This window comes from Orbicella franksi, chromosome 12, assembly GCF_964199315.1.
Source record: "Orbicella franksi chromosome 12, jaOrbFran1.1, whole genome shotgun sequence".
NCBI lineage: Eukaryota > Metazoa > Cnidaria > Anthozoa > Scleractinia > Merulinidae > Orbicella > Orbicella franksi.
The window spans coordinates 10,325,690-10,343,894 of record NC_138156.1 but is presented as its reverse complement, the minus strand read 5'-3'; the positions used below and the strand labels follow the sequence as shown (position 1 = coordinate 10,343,894).

At 40.1% G+C, this 18,205-nt stretch overlaps 1 protein-coding gene and 1 pseudogene across 1 annotated transcript in view; one reads left to right on the top strand and one right to left on the bottom strand.

The window, feature by feature from the left end:
* Positions 1-220: 220 nt before the first annotated feature.
* LOC145463547 (E3 ubiquitin-protein ligase TRIM71-like) lies at positions 221-9,808 on the top strand (annotated as a pseudogene).
* Positions 9,809-10,145: 337 nt separating this feature from the next.
* Positions 10,146-18,205, bottom strand: part of LOC145464129 (glutathione hydrolase 1 proenzyme-like) — a 50,008-nt gene continuing 41,948 nt past the window's right edge. Inside the window, exons 6-8 of the mRNA XM_081447945.1 lie at positions 12,833-13,020; positions 12,211-12,451; positions 10,146-11,647 (exon numbers count right to left, since the gene is read on the bottom strand). Coding sequence (XP_081304071.1) covers positions 11,357-11,647; positions 12,211-12,451; positions 12,833-13,020 — 720 coding nt within the window. The 3' untranslated portion in view covers positions 10,146-11,356. The remainder of the gene's footprint in view (positions 11,648-12,210; positions 12,452-12,832; positions 13,021-18,205) is intronic.

Below are 18,205 nucleotides of genomic sequence, written 5' to 3'. Positions count from 1 at the left end.
GCACATAGACTGATGCAGAAAGTCTATAACCTGTAAAGGCAGCTCGCTGTTTCGCAATCTTCTTCATAGGTCACGCTATTCTGAGGATTCCTAGGAATCTTGGTAATCAAAGTGTAAACAATTCAAAGAAGTCAGACATTACAGAAAGTCAAACCTCTTGTGACTGGTCAATATTAAAAGTCTGATAAGTACGGTATTTTTTTATATTACAAGGCTCCATTGTTGGAGGCGTTGTCATCTCGAGCCTCAGTTTGTCTCTCCGCCTTTAATCATGAATATACAAACCTTGCGAAACAATCTTCACGAAGAAGTATCCTGTTCTATGTGCATGATCACATTCACTGATCCAAAACAGCTGCCATGTTTACACAGTTTTGTCTTCACTGCTTGAACGGTATTCTACGAGCGAGTGGCCGCCATGATGTCATAGCTTGCCCAGAGTGTAGAAGAGAGAGTGGAGTCCCTAACGGAGTGGAAATCTGAAGGACTTACCGACCAACTTTCGCATCAACAGTTTGCTAGATGTGTTGGCAATCAAAGAGTGTAATTCCTCCAGAGTGAAATGTGGAAACTGCGACAAAAGAAGCGCACAGAGTTTGTACTGTTTCCAGTGTTGTACATTCTGGGGTGACGACTGTATTACCGCACACAACATAATCCGAGCTAGTAAAGAACACCGTGTGCTAGCGTTGAAAGACTTTCAAGATCAAGACATCGAGGAAGTGTCAAAACGACCAGCATTTTGCCAGCAGAAACACCATGAAAAAGAAGAGTTGAAGTTCTTTTGTAAGGACTGTTAAGTTGCCATTTTCAACGCCTGTGCTTTAACAGATCACGAAGGTCATGCCAAGATGCTTTTGGAAGTAGCTGCAACTGAACGCAAGTTACAAGTAAAATCAGCGATTGAATTGCAAAAACAAAAAGCGCAACAGAAGGGAAACAAAATTGCTGAACTTGAAGAGAACTGCATTCATATTGAAGACCAAGCCGCTGCCGTCAAACAAAACCTACACAGATTTGCAAAACATTTGATCGGAAAGTTGATACGGGCATGAATCTCTCACCCAAGCACTGTGCAAATCAATAGACTTCCACAAGTAAAATAAACGTGTGTAGATTTGAAGGAGGGCTAAAAGCAGTATCTTCAAAACGTTAGGTAAGCATTGGTTGGGATTCCGGAACCTAAAACGCGACTATGGCGCATCTCTCAACGCGCGAGAACTTACGAAAGAAAAGAAAGTTGATGTGGGCGGAAATCTCCAACCCAAACACAGTGCAAATCGATAGTTTTCCACAGATAAAAAAAAACACGTGTGTAGATTTGGGGCAGGGATCAAAGTAGCATCTTTAAAAACTTAGGTAAGCATTGGTTGGCATCTCTGCACCAAAAACGCAAGTGTGGCGCATCTCTAAACGCGCGACAACTTACAAGAGAAAAGAAAGTTGATATGGGCGGGAATCTCAAACCCAAGCACTTGGGCAAATCGACAATTTTCCACAAGTGAAAAACACGTGTGTAGATTTAAAGCAGGGCTAAAAGTAGCATGTTTAAAAAGTTAGGATCCGTGCACCTAAAACGCGAGAGTGGCGCATCTCTAAACGCGCGAAAACATACCAGAGAAAAGAAAGTTGATATGGGCGGGAATCTCCAACCCAAACACTAAGCAAATCGATAGCTTCCACAAGTGAAAAACACATGTCTAGATTTGGGGGAGGGCTGTAAGAAGCATGTTTAAAAAGTTAGGTAAGCATTGGTTGGGATCCCTGCACCTAAAACGAGAGTGTGCCGAATCTCTAAACGCGCGAGAACTTACGAGAGAAAAGAAAGTTGATATAAGCAAGGCTCTCTCGCCATAGCACTGTCCAAATCGAAAGACTTTAACAAGTGAAATACACGTTTGTAGATTTGGGGGAGGGCTAAAAGCAGCATCTTTAAAAAGTTAGGTAAGCATTGTTTGGAATGCCTGCACCTAAAACGCGAATGTGGCGCATTTCTAAACGCGGAAGAACTTACGAGAAAAAAGAAAGTTGATATGGGCGAGAATCTCTCACCCAAACACTGTCCAAATCGAAAGACTTCCACAAGTGAAATACACGTATGTAGACTTGGGGGAGGGCTAAAGGTAGCACCTTTAAAAAGTTAGGTAAGCATTGGTTGAGATCCAGGCACCAAAAACGCAAGTGTCGGGCATCTCTAAACGCCCGAGAACTTACGAGAGAAAAAAAAGTTGATAGTGGCGAGAGTCTCCCACCCAAGCACTGTCCAAATCGATAGACTTCCACAAGTGAAATAAACGTGTGTAGATTTGGAGAAGGGCTAAAAGTAGCCTCTTTAAAAAGTTAGGTAAGCATTGTTTAGGATCCCTGCACCTAAAACGCAAGTGTGGCGCATCTCTAAACGCCGGAGAATTTACGACACAAAAGAAAGTTGATATCGGCGAGAATCTCTCACCCAAGCACTGTCCAAATCGAAAGACTTCCAGAAGTTAAATAAACGTGTGTAGATTTTGGGATGGGCTAAAATTAGCATCTTTAAAACCTTAGGCAAGCATTGGTTAGGACCCTGCACTTAAAACGCGAGTGTGGCGTATCTCTAAAGGCATAAGAACTTACGAGAGAAAAGAAAGATGATATGGGCGAGAATCCCTCACCCAAGCACTGTCCAAAACGAAAGGCTTCAAGAAGTGAAAAACAGGTGTGTAGATTTGGGGGAGGGCTAAAAGTAGTACCTTTGAAAAGTTAGGTAAGCATTGGCTGGGATCCCTGCACCTAAAACCCGAGTGTGGCGCATCTCTAAAAGCGCGAGAACTTACAAGAGAAAAGAAAGTTGATATGGGCGGGAATCTCCAACCCAAACATTGTGCAAATGGATAGTTTTCCACAAAAGAAAGACACGTGTGTAGATTTGGGGCAAGGCTAAAACTAGCATCTTCAAAAACTTACGTAAGCATTGGTTGGGCTTCCCACACCTAAAACACGTGTGGCGCATCACTAAACGCGCGATAACTTACGAGAGAAAAGAAAGTTGATATGGGCAAGAATCTCTCACCCAAGCACTGTCCAAATGGCAAGACTTTACCAAATAAAATACACGTGTGTAGATTTGGGAGAGGGCTAAAAGCAGCACCTTTAAAAAGTTAGGTAAGGATTAGTTGCGATTCCCGCATCTAAAACGCGAGTGTGGCGCATCTCTAAATGTGCGAGAACTTACGAGAGAAAAGAAAGTTGATATGGGCGGGAATCTCTAACCCAAACACTGGGCAAATAGATAGTTTTCCACAAGTGAAAAACACGTGTGTAGGTTTGGGGCAGAACTAAAAGTAGCATCTTTAAAAATGTAGGTATGCATTGGCTGGGATTCCCGCACCTAAAACGCGAGTGTTGCGCATCTCTAAACGCGGGAGAACTTACGAGAGAAAAGAAAGTTGATATGGGCAAGAATCGCTCACCCAAACACTGTCCAAATCGAAAGACTTTCACAAGTTAAATACAAGTGTGTAGATTTGGGGGAGGGCTAAAAGTAGCATCTTTAAAAAGTTAGGTAAGCATTGGTTGAGATCCCTGCACCTAAAACGCGAGTGTGGGGCATCTCTAAACACGCGAGAACTTACGAGAGAAAACAAAGGTAATAGTGGGGAGAATCTCTCACCCAAGCACTGTCCAAATCGATAGACTTCCACAAGTGAAATAAAAGTGTGTAGATTTGGGGCAGGACTAAAAGAAGCCTCTTTTAAAAGTGAGGTAAGCATTGGTTGGGAACCCTGCACCTAAAGCGCAAGTGCGGCACATTTCTAAACGCGCGAGAACTTACGAGAGAAAAGAAAATTGATATGGGCAGGAATATCCAACCTAAACAATGTGCAAATCGATAGTTTTTCACAAGTGAAATACACGTGTTTAGATTTGAAGCAAGGCTAAAAGTAGCATCTTTAAAAAGTTAGGTAACCATTGGTTCGGATCCCTGCACCTAAAACGCAAGTTTCGCTCATCTCTAAACGCGCGAGAACTTCCGAGAGAAAAGAAAGTTGATATGGGCGAGAATGTCCAACCCAAGCACTGTCCAAATCAATAGACTTTCACAAGTGAAATACACGTGTTTAGATTTGAAGCAAGGCTAAAAGTAGCATCTTTAAAAAGTTAGGTAACCATTGGTTCGGATCCCTGCACCTAAAACGCAAGTGTGGCCCATCTCTAAACTTGTAAGAACATAAAAGAGAAAACAAAGTTGACATGGGCGGGAATCTTTAACCCATGAATATTCAACCAAAGCACATCAAGCACGAAGAATGTCCAACGCAAACACATCAAACACGTGTGTAGATTTTGGGGAGGACTAAAAGTAGCATCTTTAAAAACTTAGATAAGCGTTGGTTGGGATCACTGCACTTAAAACGCGCGTGTGGCGCATCTCTAAAGGCGCGAGAACTTACGAGAGAAAAGAAAGTTGATATGGGCAGGAAAGTCCAACCCAAACACTGTGCAAATCGATAGTTTTTCACAATTGAAAAACACGTGTGTAGATTTGTGGCAGGGCTAAAAAGTAGCATCTTTAAAAAGTTAGATAAGTATTGGTTGGGATTCCAGCACCTAAAACGCGAGATATGGGCGAGAATCTCTCACCCAAACACTGTCCAAATCGATAGACTTCCACAAGTAATATACACGTGTGTAGATTTGGAGGAGGACTAAAAGCAGCATCTTTAAAAGGTTAGGTAAGCATTGGTTGGGACCCTTGCAATTAAAATTCGAGTGTGGCGCATCTCTAAACGCGCGAGAAGTTACGAGAGAAAAGAAAGCTGATATGGTTAAGAATGTCCATTCCAAGCACTGTCCAAATCCATACACTTCTACGAGTGAAATACACGGGTGTAGATTTGGGGCAAGGCTAAAAGTAGCATTTTTAAAAAGTTAGGTAAGCATTGGCTGGGATTGCAGAACATAAAACGCGAGTGTGGCGCATCTCTAAACGTGCGAGAACTTACAAGAGAAAAGAAAGTTTATATGGGTACGAATGTACAACCCAAGCACTGTCCAAATCGATAGACTTCCACAAGTGAAATACACGTGTGTAGATTTGAAGCAAGGCTAATAGTAGCATCTTTAAAAGGTTAGGTAAGCATTGGTTGGCATCCCTGCACCTAAAACTCGAATTTGGGGCATTTCTAAATGCGCGAGAACTTACGAGAGAAAACAAAGTATATATGGGTGGGAATCTCCAACCCAAGAATATGCAACCCAAGTACATGAAGCACAAAGAATGTCCAACGCAAGCACATCAAATACGTGTTTAGATTTGGGGGAGGGCTAAAACCGGCACCTTTAAAGAGTTAGGTAAGCATGGGTTGGGATTCCCGAACCTAAAACGCGAATGTGGCGCATTTCTAAATGCGCGAGAACTTACAAGAGAAAAGAAAGTTGATATGGGCGAAAATCTCTCACCCAAGCACTGTCCAAATCGAAAGACTTCAACAAGTGAAGTACACCTGTGTAGATTTGTGGGAGGGGTAAAAGCAGCTCGTTTAAAAAGTTAGGTAAGCACTGTGTGGGATCCCTGCACGTAAAACGCGAGTTTGGCGCATCTTTAAACGCGCGAGAACTTACGAGAGAAAAAAAAGTTGATGTGGGCGAAAATCTCTTACCCAAGCACTGTCCAAATCGATAGACTTCCACAAGTGAAATACACGTGTGTAGATTTGGGGGAGGGCTAAAAGTAACATCTTTAAAAAGTTAGGTAAGCATTGGTTAGGATTGCAGAACCTAAAACGTTAGTGTGGCGCATCTCTAAACGTGCGAGAACTTACAAGAGAAAAGAAAGTTTATATGGGCACGAATGTACAGCCCAAGCACTGTCCAAATCGATAGACTTCCACAAGTGAAATACACGTGTGTAGATTTGGGGCTAGGCTAATAGTAGCATCTTTAAAAGGTTAGGTAAGCATTGGTTGGCATCCCTGCACCTAAATCTCGAGTATGGCGCATCTCTAAATGCGCGAGAGCTTACGAGAGAAAAGAAAGTTGATATGGGTGGTAATCTCCAACCCAAGAATATGCAACCCAAGTACGTGAAGTACAAAGAATGTCTAACGCAAGCAGATGAAATGCGTGTTTAGATTTGAGGGAGGGCTAAAACCAGCACCTTTAAAAAGTTAGGTAAGCATTGGTTGGGATTCTTGCACCTAAAACGCGAGTGTGGCGCATCTGTAAATGCACGAGAACTTACGAGAGAAAAGAAAGTTGATATGGACGGAAATCTCCAACCCAAACATTGTGCAAATCGATAGTTTTCTATAAGTGAAAAACACGTGTGTAGATTTGGGGCAGGGCTAAAATTAGCATGTTCAAAAAGTTAGCTAGGCATTGGTTGGGATTCTCGCACTTAAAACGGGACTGTGGCGCGAGAACTTACGAGAGAAAACAAAGTTGATAGTGGCGAGAGTCTCTCACCCAAGCACTGTCCAAATCGATAGACTTCCACAAGTGAAATACACGTGTGTAGATTCGGTGGAGGGCTAAAAGTAGAGTTTTTAAAAAGTTAGGTAAGCATTGGTTGGGATCCCTACCTCTAAAACGCGAGTGTGGCGCATCTCTGAACGTGCGAGAACTTACGAGAGAAACGAAAGACTATATGGGTTGGAATCTCTCACCCCATGCGGGAACGCAAATAACTTCTACTGTACATATATTTTCCTGGTGTTTTTTTTTTTTTTTTTTTTTAATTCTATGATAACAGGGCTGTATTCCTCTAAGGTGTGGGTGTAATTCGTAAAAACACTGATTTCTTATAAATTGTTTAGAAATTCTTTAGTCCAGTTGAAATTTATGTTGCTGGCACATGGGTGGGCATTTTAGATGTAGGCCGTGACTTAAGATACCTTAAACTATTTTTACCGTTCATGATGCACTGCTACGTTAGTCTGCTTTATAAATATTTAACTGCTCTGGTCGAGTTTCTTATTTCAATATGATGAAACATTCTTTTTATGCGTTCCTGTTAATAATGATGCAAAGTTGTCAATTTTGATAATTTCATACTTGATGAAAATTTTGCGAGGTTTGTTTTACCAGGGCGCCTTATGACGCCTCCTGGAATAAGCTACACCTTCCCTAGTTGAATCGTCATCAGTTTATCGTACGTTATTTAGGTTATTGATTGGAAAAATAATTATACTTTTGAACCTTAGTTCCTTTATTTTCAGGGGATGGGAGGTGGGCTCACTTGTTTCGCAGGTCGTAACTTACGGACTTTTACGATTCGTTGCGTGTACGAGCCATTGGCCAAGCGATTGGTCAAGCGATTGGTCAAGCGATTGGTAGCCGTGCATGGTCTACTAAAGCATTGACAATGTATCTGAGCTCCATGTACTAAGTTTCTCCTCGCGCTTTTTTCTTTCTTTTTTTTTTTTTTGCCCTCGGCTGTATAATTGTGCGATATTTTCTATACAATAACTTCAATTGCCGAGCATGATAATACTGCAAGTGACTCCCACTGCTAACGACATACTCAGACAAGTATTCCAGATCATCTGGGCTTTTATTCCTTAAGATCTGTGTTTGATTGATTAATCAAACGCTCCTTTACGCCCGGACAAGCATCCCGATGCAAGCTCAGAGTTTATTGTGATGGCTTTCATTGCGTAAACAAGACATTTACGTCTGCTCGCCGCGCTCAGCATCCATTCGTAGGCACTTTGGTACCTTTAAGTTCAGTTTGTGGATCTGAACTTGGTTCAGGAGGAGAAGCAGAGGAAGGTTCATGTTGTGTAATTCGTTCATTATTGGGGGATTACTTGATTTATCGGCATTCCCCGGTTTTGTCCGCTCACGTTTTTTTCCTGCCCAAGTCTTTCTTCGCGTGTGTTTAGACGTGATCCGATATATAATGACCTTGTTTTGTTCCAGATTATTGGCGTCGGTGGAGTCCGCCATCATTTGAAAGCATCGGGAATGACTCGAACGCACTATTTACTTTTAAAGCACTATTAATATCGTGACTTCATTTTAAAGCTTGTCTCATATTCCATCGGCCCTTTCTGGTTTATTTTTTATTTAATATCATCGACATGTCACTGGAACAGATTATGACGCCTTCCCTGGCCGCAAGACGAACAACCCTAGGGAGAGTATGTAAGGAATGCTATGAAAATTTCCTACCATTTCTCTGCGGTACTTACAGTAGAAGTCCCGTGCGTCCCATCATGCAGTTGTCGAAGCGAAGGAGAAGGAAATATAGAACAAAGTGGACAAACAAGTAAAGGAATCTCAAGAACGTCTGCAAACTGAACAGCGCGATGTGGACAAACAAATAAAGCTTATCGAGACAGGGATTGAGAAAACGGAAACACTTTTAAAGCGAAAGCACAAGCGCTGAGATTGTACAGTTAGAAAAGTCATTTAACACAATGTTTAAGGAAGATGTCATCGATGGAGAAGAGCAAGTAGACTGCGACCTTGAAGGCTTTCGTCGATTCACTTTCGTAGAAAACGATTCATTAATGGCGAAAATCGTCACTGAAAGAATCGACGCTTTCAAAACACTTATCAGCAAATCTAGTGCGCATCAATCAAGCGCGCAAGGAGAAGGAACAAGTGAAGCTACTGTTGGACTTGAAGCACAGTTTATTTTGACAGAAAGAAATGCTGATGGAGAACAATGTTATTACGGGAGTGACTGCGTGACAGTGGAAATCAAAAATTAGCAAGGACAGGACTGTGTGACGAAAGCGCCAGTCCAAGATAACAAAGACGGCAGCTACAACATCAGTTACTTCGCTAAAGAAACCGAGAAACGTAACTTGTCAGTGAAAGTAAATGAAGAACACGTTTATGGCAGCCCTTTTGTTGTTGACGTCAAACCGAGACATTTCAGGCCCGTCTTATCGTTTGGGCAACAAGAGCCAGCTGCTGGAATGCTTCGCCGTCATTCGGGAGTGGCAGTGAATGAACGTAATGAAATTGCAGTGACTGATTTTAGTAACCACAGAATTCAGGTATTTAGTAGTGATGGAACTTACTTAAGATCGTTTGGTAGAAAGGTTGATAAACAGGGCGAATTTAACTTTCCTGCTGGGATAGCTTTTGATAACAATGGCCATATTGTAGTGGTGGACAGTGATAACCACCGAGTCCAAGTTTTTAGAGAGGAGGATGAGTTCCCGAACCAGTTTGGTGAACAAGGAAGTCTTGATCACCAGCTTCAGGATCCTTATGGTTTATCCATAGAGAGTGACGGAAATTATATTGTTGCTGATTCAAATAACAAACTAATCCAGACCTTTTCTCCTACTGGTCAGTTTTTACGTTAAATTGGCGGAGAGGGCTCTTTTACCTTTCCCATCCACTGTGTCCAATATGACAACCATCTTATAGTATCAGACAGGAATGAACACTGTATCAAAGTATTTGATGGGGATGGGAATTTTGTTTACCAATTTGGAAAGAAGGGGGAGGGGGACAGGGAGTTCAATAGTCGTTACTCAATACTCGTTGCCTGACACTTGATGGTCTGTGATATTAGGAATCACAGAGTTCAGGTGTTTTAACTGAGTGGAAAGTTTCTGAAAATGTTTGAAAATAAAGGGAGCGGGATAGGAGAGTTTGATATTCCAGTCTCTACGGCAGTTCTTAGTGATGGTAGGATAGTTGTGACTGACTGCGGGAACGATCGCATTCAGATTCTTGAATAGATATGTTCCACTCGTTTGTGATGTAATATGAATCAGTTCCCTCGTTGCTATCGCTTAAATTTAGAACATGATTTTGCACCATTTGTCGCTGTTAGTCTGTAGCAGGTTACATATAAGAAAATCTCACAGAATAGAGATAGCTGAAAATTTACCTTTATAGTTACTATATTTAATTTCCGTTTCTACTGTGACATTTACATTACATTGTTTAAAACTTACATTGTTTAAAATTTAAATTTCAAGTGTTCTAAACCATTATGTTTTCTTAATTATATAGTGGTAGATTGTGTGGTATCAGTTGTCAATATCTATCATTGCTATAAGTGGTTTATATTACTTGTCTCAGAAATGACTCAACTGTATGACTGATAGGTTGAGCTAAGTTTAGCGGAAATATCTTTCACAAAGATCATTTCAATTCTGAATTTGTTGTTACTAAGCAGTACTGTCTGTTATGTGACATTAAAAAGCGTGTGGCTATTTACTCGCTTAAGGCAGATACAAGCTGTCTTGTAAGACTGAAAATGTTAGGTAGAGAAATGCCAATAAATTGTTTCAATATTTTCACATAGTTTTGTCGTGATACTTAATGCTTGTTCACAGGGGAAGACAGTAGCCAAAATTCACTTGGAGTTTTGCTGTCCCAGATCGCTCTTAAAATGAAGAAAAAATGTCTTGCTAAGTCAAATGAAACTTTCTCCGGGGGTGGGGGAGGGAGGAGGATGTGGGAGAGGTACGGTTAACGGGAGATGAAATAAGGGAAACGGGAGTTCTAGCAGGGGAGAAAGCGAGGGAGAAACGAGAAATGTGAAGTTTCGTCATTTATTCATACGTTAGAATGTTTCAAAGACAAGAACCCAAAATATTATTTCATGAATTGTATTAATCGTCCGTGAGACTTCAGGACAAACAAGCAATCGAAATATCGTGCATGGGCTGAAAAAGAGACTTGCTTTCGCCTAGGAACCTCACAGCTAAGTGGCTAGGATATTTTTAGAGTCTCCTAATTTACAGGATACGGCAAGAGGACGTAAAAAGGCGGGGGTTGGGAGCCGAGACTTTTGCTCAGCTCAGTGTTTTCTTTTTCTTTTTTCATGTAAGGATGTGTTATGCATGTTTTTTCTTGCAAACATTGCAATTTTGCTGGAAACCAACACTTGCAGGAAACATTACTGAAAAGATTTTGTTTATTCTATCTACAACATGTACATCCTCATTTCTAAGTAAGACATATTTTTTATCAATGCTAAGCAGCGTCGAAAAAAGTAAACGATTATCCCGTTTTCAGGCCTCTAGGGGACAAAACGCACCCCAAAGGAACTGGAAACGAGCTTAAATGAACATATTACATCAAATGCAGTCGATATGAAAAACAAAGATAAGTGCAGAAATGCAAACCATTAATGTTTTTCATTAATCACGGAATCATGCGTCAATATCGTTCATTAACTACAAGATTTTTCCCATATTGAAACATTTTGTCATGGTTGGAAAGAGTAACAAACTGGCCCTAATTTTGAAAAAACAGGATACTTATTTCAGTACACGTTTCGCGTATCAAAAGCTGTAACTCTAACTTTGATAGCTAATATAATGTTTTGGTCACTCTTCAAAACTAGTGTGAATGTAATCATACTAGGAGAGTTTTCGGGATCGGCATCAGGACAATTGTTCTATTGTCCCGCGGGCGCGCCATGTTTCCTCGGGTCTGACTTGGCTAATATTCCCTTTTCAGGGTCTCGGAATATTGCCTGCACCGCGGCAAAGAATTCCACGCCAGTTACGTTGTGTCCGCGTTTTTCCAAACCTTCCAATATTTCGCGTGACATGCGATATTTGCCAGAAGTGTCAAAAGGTATCTTTTCATAAGATACATCCTGATCGGGCACCAGTTGAGTATGCAGTCGAGGCTTGTCCACTGCGTCAAATAGGGATTGTTCAAACCACAGCATGTTCATTAACACCTGCGCATGCGAACAAAACTGTTATCCGCTGAAGACAGACAGAGAACCTAAGTCCAAGCTGAGAGACTTAGGTATACGAACATGACTTGGCCCCAGTCTCATAATGACGATTTCACGATTGATGTGAAAACACCAATCGCATTTGTATTTTAGAGCATTTGTTCTTGTATCTTCAGAGTTATGGGTTTGAAATCAAGGGAGGATAAAATAAGATAGTTATTTTTCCATTAAAGTCTGATTCTAAAGGTAATCCCCGGCAAGTTATTTTTAGAGATGGTATTTAGTACTTCCGCGTATAATGCTTCGACGAGCGTTGCGCAAATGTTTTCTTAGACGATGGAATTAAGTGTAAAGTCGTTTTTTTAAGTCGCTCGGGCTGTCCCCGTGAGAAAATTCGTGTCAAATGACTAACTATCCCTGGACCTTTCTGTGATTTGAAAAATCAGAATCGATCTAAAAATAACCTGAGAGTGATAAACTTGGTAATAAGTCCTGTATGGCGGATGAACTCTCGTACCCTTTATTTTCTCTTGTTTAAAATATGATTATGCCATTAAACATACCAGTGACACGGCGGTGGTGATCCTTTTCCCGCCAGAGGCGCCGATAACAAGTTCAACTCTGCCTTCGTCGCTTGTCAAAATGGCGGGAGATATGGACGAGAAAGGTCGCTTGTTTGGCTCGGGAAAGTTAAAAGGAGATGGAGAAATACCGTCCACTATGTTGTGACCGGGAATGTCAAAATCATCCATCTGGTCGTTGTAGATGATTCCTGTGACGTTAGATCGATATTTGGATCCAAGTCTGTCAAAAACAACGGTGAAAACGGAACGACAGTGGTAACTGATATTCAATCGAAATGTCAATTAATAGGTTGTGTACCTTTTGTCGAGAATCATGATCGAGCCTGCGAATGTCATTAGAGAGGTTGCTTGTCAACTCCATGTACGTGATGACGTCATGCTGATATCACAACGTTTGGAGAACTCACGTTAAGTTTAAGGCTAACAAATAAAGATTTGATTGTCTTTGAATGCTCCTACAAGCATTCGGCAAAACGACACTATAATGCAGCTCTGGCTAAGCGTAATTGGAAGGTTCTTACTGAAGGTCGAAAGGGTAATTTACTCAACCATCAAAGGCAAAAAGAGTTAATTAATAACTCGTAAGAAGTTCTAAACCTACCTCCTGTTGATTGTGGTTGTCACGGAAACCGCGTCACCATTTGGCGCCAAAACAGCCACGTGGGTTGTGCCGTAATCAGCGTCTGAGAATGATTCCGCGTAATATTTCACATCCTTGTACGTCATGCTATCCCGTATTTTGTGACGTAACCGGTCGCCTGTTTCCTGACTTAACATCTTTCTAGCAACCTGCGGTGAAACGTTGTGTAAACTTATAGAAAGTATTCTTGGAAAGCTCCACTCTCTGATGGACTGAAAAACATGTTTTTGTAACTCGTTCGTATAATTCACTGGAAGACTATTCAGTCTTGCAATTTGATTGATTAAGCAGCCATCTACTATGAAAAATTAGATTATGAGATCAAGGTGGCTTAGTAGGAACACAAGGGATTGTCTTCAATCGGGAATCACATCAAAGAGCAGCACGGAACAGTCCCAAGTGACATATATCGTGATTTTAAGATCTTGAGAAAGTGCCAAAGTAAATTCGACTGCATGATCTACGAAATGCTCTTTATAAAGGACCTTAAGCCAACCTTGAACAAACAGTCAGATTCAATCCGTGCAAAGTTATTTATATAGGTTTTTTTTTTATAGCATATTATTTTATTATTTTAACACTTACATTTTAGCGCTTGTATTTACATATTTTATCGTTTGACATTCTCACGCCCTAATTTGTACTTATATATGTATATTTCATTCGTTTTTTCTGCAACTTGAAAATGATCTCAGAGAGATCGAAACGTCGTTTTTTACCGCTAGTTTTTATTCTGAAATGTTTTTCAAAAAAACTACTTATATGACTTATATTAACTAATTATAAAATTGTCGTTTACATGTTTCATGAATTGGCTTTACTGATGTGCTTTTTGAAGTCTGAGAAGTTACATAACCTTATAAAATTGGGTAGAGAATTCCATTCTTTTGTTGCCAGATAAGTAAAGGAGTGGAGACCAAAAGTTGTAGTTTTAGGTTTGGGCATTTCCAGTATATAGTTTCCACGCATGTTGTATGAAGTAGAACAGAACGAGAACATGTTTCTCATATAGGTCGGATAGCTAGTGAAAAATAGACTTTTGTACAAAATAGTAAGGAATTTACAGATGCGTTGATCATGAAGTTGGAGACAGTTTACCCTGTCTAGCAACACATTATAAGGCGATTCAAAATCGCTTAGAATGAATCTCAGAATCCTTTTGTTAAGAGCTTCTATTTCAGTTGTCCCTGTTGTTTGCACTGCAAAAGTGCCAAACTGTTGAGCAATAATCAAAATGAGGGAGTATGTAGGCCTTATACAGTTTCACTAAAATGTCTTTGCAAATAAGGTTTCTGAACCTTAGCATTACATTAAACTGGTTGTTGACTTTTTTTTCAAATAAGAGATATGTAATTGTGATATGTAATTATGAAATCATTAACGGCGGAAAGTCTCCCTCGGTATATATATCTAAATCACAAATGTAGCAGTTCTTGAAATGTCATTATCTGGGAAAAATCTCCCTCTGTAAATATATTTGAACGACAAATTTCGCAGTTATTGAATGTCATTAACTGCGAAAAGGCCAGGTCACTGAGCAGAGAACTGTACAGACGGATTTGGCTGACGCGTCTACATCCTTGGCGGCGCTCAATTCAGATCATGCGATGATTCATTTGGGAAATTACAGTTGTTCTGTTTATGCATATTCCCACACGTGATCTGAAGTGGGTGGCAAATGGATGTAAACACGTTAGCCGAATCACTCGTGTATTACAGAAACTGACTGAACTGATATGTTACTTGTCTTAACTCAATATGTCCAGACAAACCGTGCAACAATTCTTACTGATGCCATTCTTTTGAAATTCAAGAACTGAAACGGAGTGTTTTCCTTGCCTTGTTTCTACACACTGTTGACCGGCGCTGTTGCGCTTCGTCGGCAAAGAGCTTGAAACAAGGAGCGCGGTGCTTAATGGTTGGTAGCTTGAGTAGCAAACTTTGATTAGTAACAAGCGTTCTTCTACAAACACTCAACGTTCTGGCCAGGCGAAAATTGGGTCTGGAACAAAAAATATCCACAAAGTTACCTTCGACTCCGTCTGTTTTTTTTTTGTTGTTGTTGCTGTTGTTTGTTTGTTTGTTTGTTTTTGCTCTCGCCTCTAGTTCAACGTGAGCAGACTCTACTCGTTCGCACTTTACTACAGAAACGCTTGCTACACGGGTTGATGGTTAGGTTGCGTTCGGATTTTTCTGGTTGTATATAGGCCCACAACACCATGGGCACCCACTCTGATGGACACCTCACTCTAGTCAAGGAGGAATTCTTAGGACGCGGCAGTAATTGTATCACTGCTTCTTTTCTCTATTTTTTCAGTAATCGTCTTAATCCATTAGCTCACAAAAGCACTGCTTAAATAAAAAAAAAAAAAAATGGATTTTTTGTTCTCTTCATTGCTTTTAAAGTATTGATATTTATAACCAAAGCTGTAACGAGAAGCCCTAGCAAACCGAGACGTTACTTATTACCTTTTTTGTTAAAACGAATATTAAGTAAAACTGCTTTTTGAACAAAAAAAGATTCCGTATTTTTTTAAAAAAGTGACATTCCCCACGCTATATGCATTACTAGTATAACGCAATTTGTTTCAGGTTTTAAAAGGTCGAGTCGAATCAAGCGAAATAAATTTCTATTGTGAAATATCAGAGAAAAAATAATACAAGTTATCCCTTTTCCGTTCTTCTGTTGCATTTGGCCTTCCTTTGTTACTATCCCTGTGGATATATTTTGTTTTGTGATTTACAGCGCTATACCTCTTTTACTGGCTTTTGTTTCTCTAATTAAGCATGCATCTGTTCACAATTTTCTCCTGCATCTGTTCACATTCTGTGGACTAAAAATTCACGGAAGGAAAGTTTCCAGTCATCCAAAGTCTTTCTAGAAAAGAGTTACTATGTTCCATATTACTGATTAGGGTTAACCGCTTATGCTGTTAATCGTATCTATAACAAAATTCTCGAAATTCCGAAATTTGTTATAGATGCGATTAATTAATAATTAGACCTCGTCTCGTACAATTCAGGGACTAATCGTGCTCGTATTTTCAAATCGGCTTCGCGCTTCGCGCTCGTCCGATTTTGCAATTACTCGCGCGATTACTCCCTGAATTGTAAGACACGAGGCTACCTGTCGCTATATGAGTTTATACACCTTGAACCAAAAACAGATTACGTTTTAAAAAACGTAACGCTACCCACGATATATTCTTTACACTTACAAGGCGATTGGTGTCCATTATTGAGTTTTAAAAGGTCGAGTGCAAACATGCGAAATAAATTGCTATTGTTCAGACGATCTTTTCCTTAAAAGCAGAGAAATAATCAAATACTTTTGTTTTCCTTTTTGCTCATGGATGTTATGTAACATCCATGAGCTTAGGAGGCAGTCGGATGGCGCTCACTCACTCAGTCAGTCGATTCTAACTAATTTATTCATTAAACCTGGATTAAACAATTTTCTCCTACCTCCCCTTCTAAGTATTGTTTTTGTCCACGAGTGTTCATTCGTCTTCAGGAAGGTTCTTTGACCAGGGGGGACTAGAAAGGCGTACATTTTTGCCCGATAAATCGAGAGCCTGGTACGAGTTTGTCGAACACCTCGAAGATTGAAGTCGGCCATTTTGGTTTCATGTCATTTTCTTTCGTAAATATGTTGTTTTTTGCCTATCGGCTTTTGCTCACACCTAGATGAAAGCTGGTAGAGGTATTTATGACGAGGTCAAAGAATTGATGCAAGACACCCGGGAAGACAAAGCAGAAAGTAAGATCGTGATTAGCTTTTTTTCTTGGCAAGAGAATTTGATGGTTTCCACTCGCTCTCTGTCGTTGTGTAGTCTAAGGTAAGCTTAAATTCTTGTTAGGTTTTGGTTTCATTGTTTCTCTATTGTTTTATTTTGTACGCACACATTGAAATTCTGCCTGTGTTAGTATCGCAAGCTCGAAATTTGTAAGCTTGTTTTTAAATACTTAGGGGAAAAAAATGTCGAATTGCCTTATCTTTTAGTTTTGTTGTCGTTCACACTACATTTCTTTTGTATTCCATGCAGTTCGACCAGAGTGAAAATTTCTTCACAGATGATATGCAAGGCAACCTACATGTACGATTGAGTAAATATACACTGCAATATTTTAGTGATGGATGAACAAATTAAGTCCACGAGACTGTGTAGATCTATTTGTTTGCGACAAAGACATGCTGTTCAATTGTGTCAAAAAGCCGGACGCATGGTGGCTGATGATGTAGATATTTTTTTTTTGCTCCTAGAAATGAGAGATTTAAACAAATTGACATCAAAACTTGAATTATGGAGAAGAGAATGCTTGATACTTGTCAACATAAGTATGTTCTGTAATCGTTGCAAAAATCTATTAGCAGAAACGTATCTGCAATCTTGTTTAGTATTATGGCATTGCTAGTGAGACTAGCACAAACAATTACCAAGATATATAGGAATAAAATACCGTGATTGTTGTTTCCAAGAAGTATGAGTTATTGACCAAGTGTGAGGTCAAGATAGCTGGATGTTGGCCAAGTTCTTTTTTCGCGTGTTTATGGACCTCGACTCCGTCTCGGTCCATAAACTCGCAGAAAAAGAACGAGGCCAATATCCAGCCATCTTGACCAAACAAGCTTGGTCAATAAATGATTTATTATATGGCTTTCGGGGAAATTTTTCTTGCGGGACACGGCGGGTAGTCCCGAGCGGGCGAGATAGCTCCATCTTGCCCGCTCGGGTAGCCAATCACAGCGCAGGATTTGATTCATCTTACCCGCTCACGGAGCCAGCCATATAATAAAGAAAATTATTGTTATGTTACTTGCATGCGCTACAATATGTAGTATCCTTGTTATTGTATTGCACCAAGCTGGGGGACTTCTTGCTACAGTTGACTAAAGGTGCACTTTTTTTCAGGCTGGAGGTATTATAAGACTTAACAGAACGGGGATTTCAAACATTAATTGATTATTTATTCCAGAAATAAGATCTAGTGGGCCACATTAGGTTTTTGAAAGGGGCTCCAGGCAAGAAGCTACATGTATATGAAAGGAAAGCCTTTCCTGCAAGCTACAAATTGTTTATGTTTGACTTAGCCTAAAGTAAACAAGATTTTGCCAATATCCATGTCTCACTTAAGTGAAATTTGGCAAAATACTCTTGGCAGTCCTGGCATTCTCGATTTGGTTGTCTAAAATAAATTTTAAAATCATGTATTGTAATTCTTGCATAATAGTAATCATTGTTATACAGCTGTGCCATAATGTTGACTGAACAAGGTCCATAACCAATTTACCTTGACCCAAAATGCACTGCTGACTCATATACATAATTATAT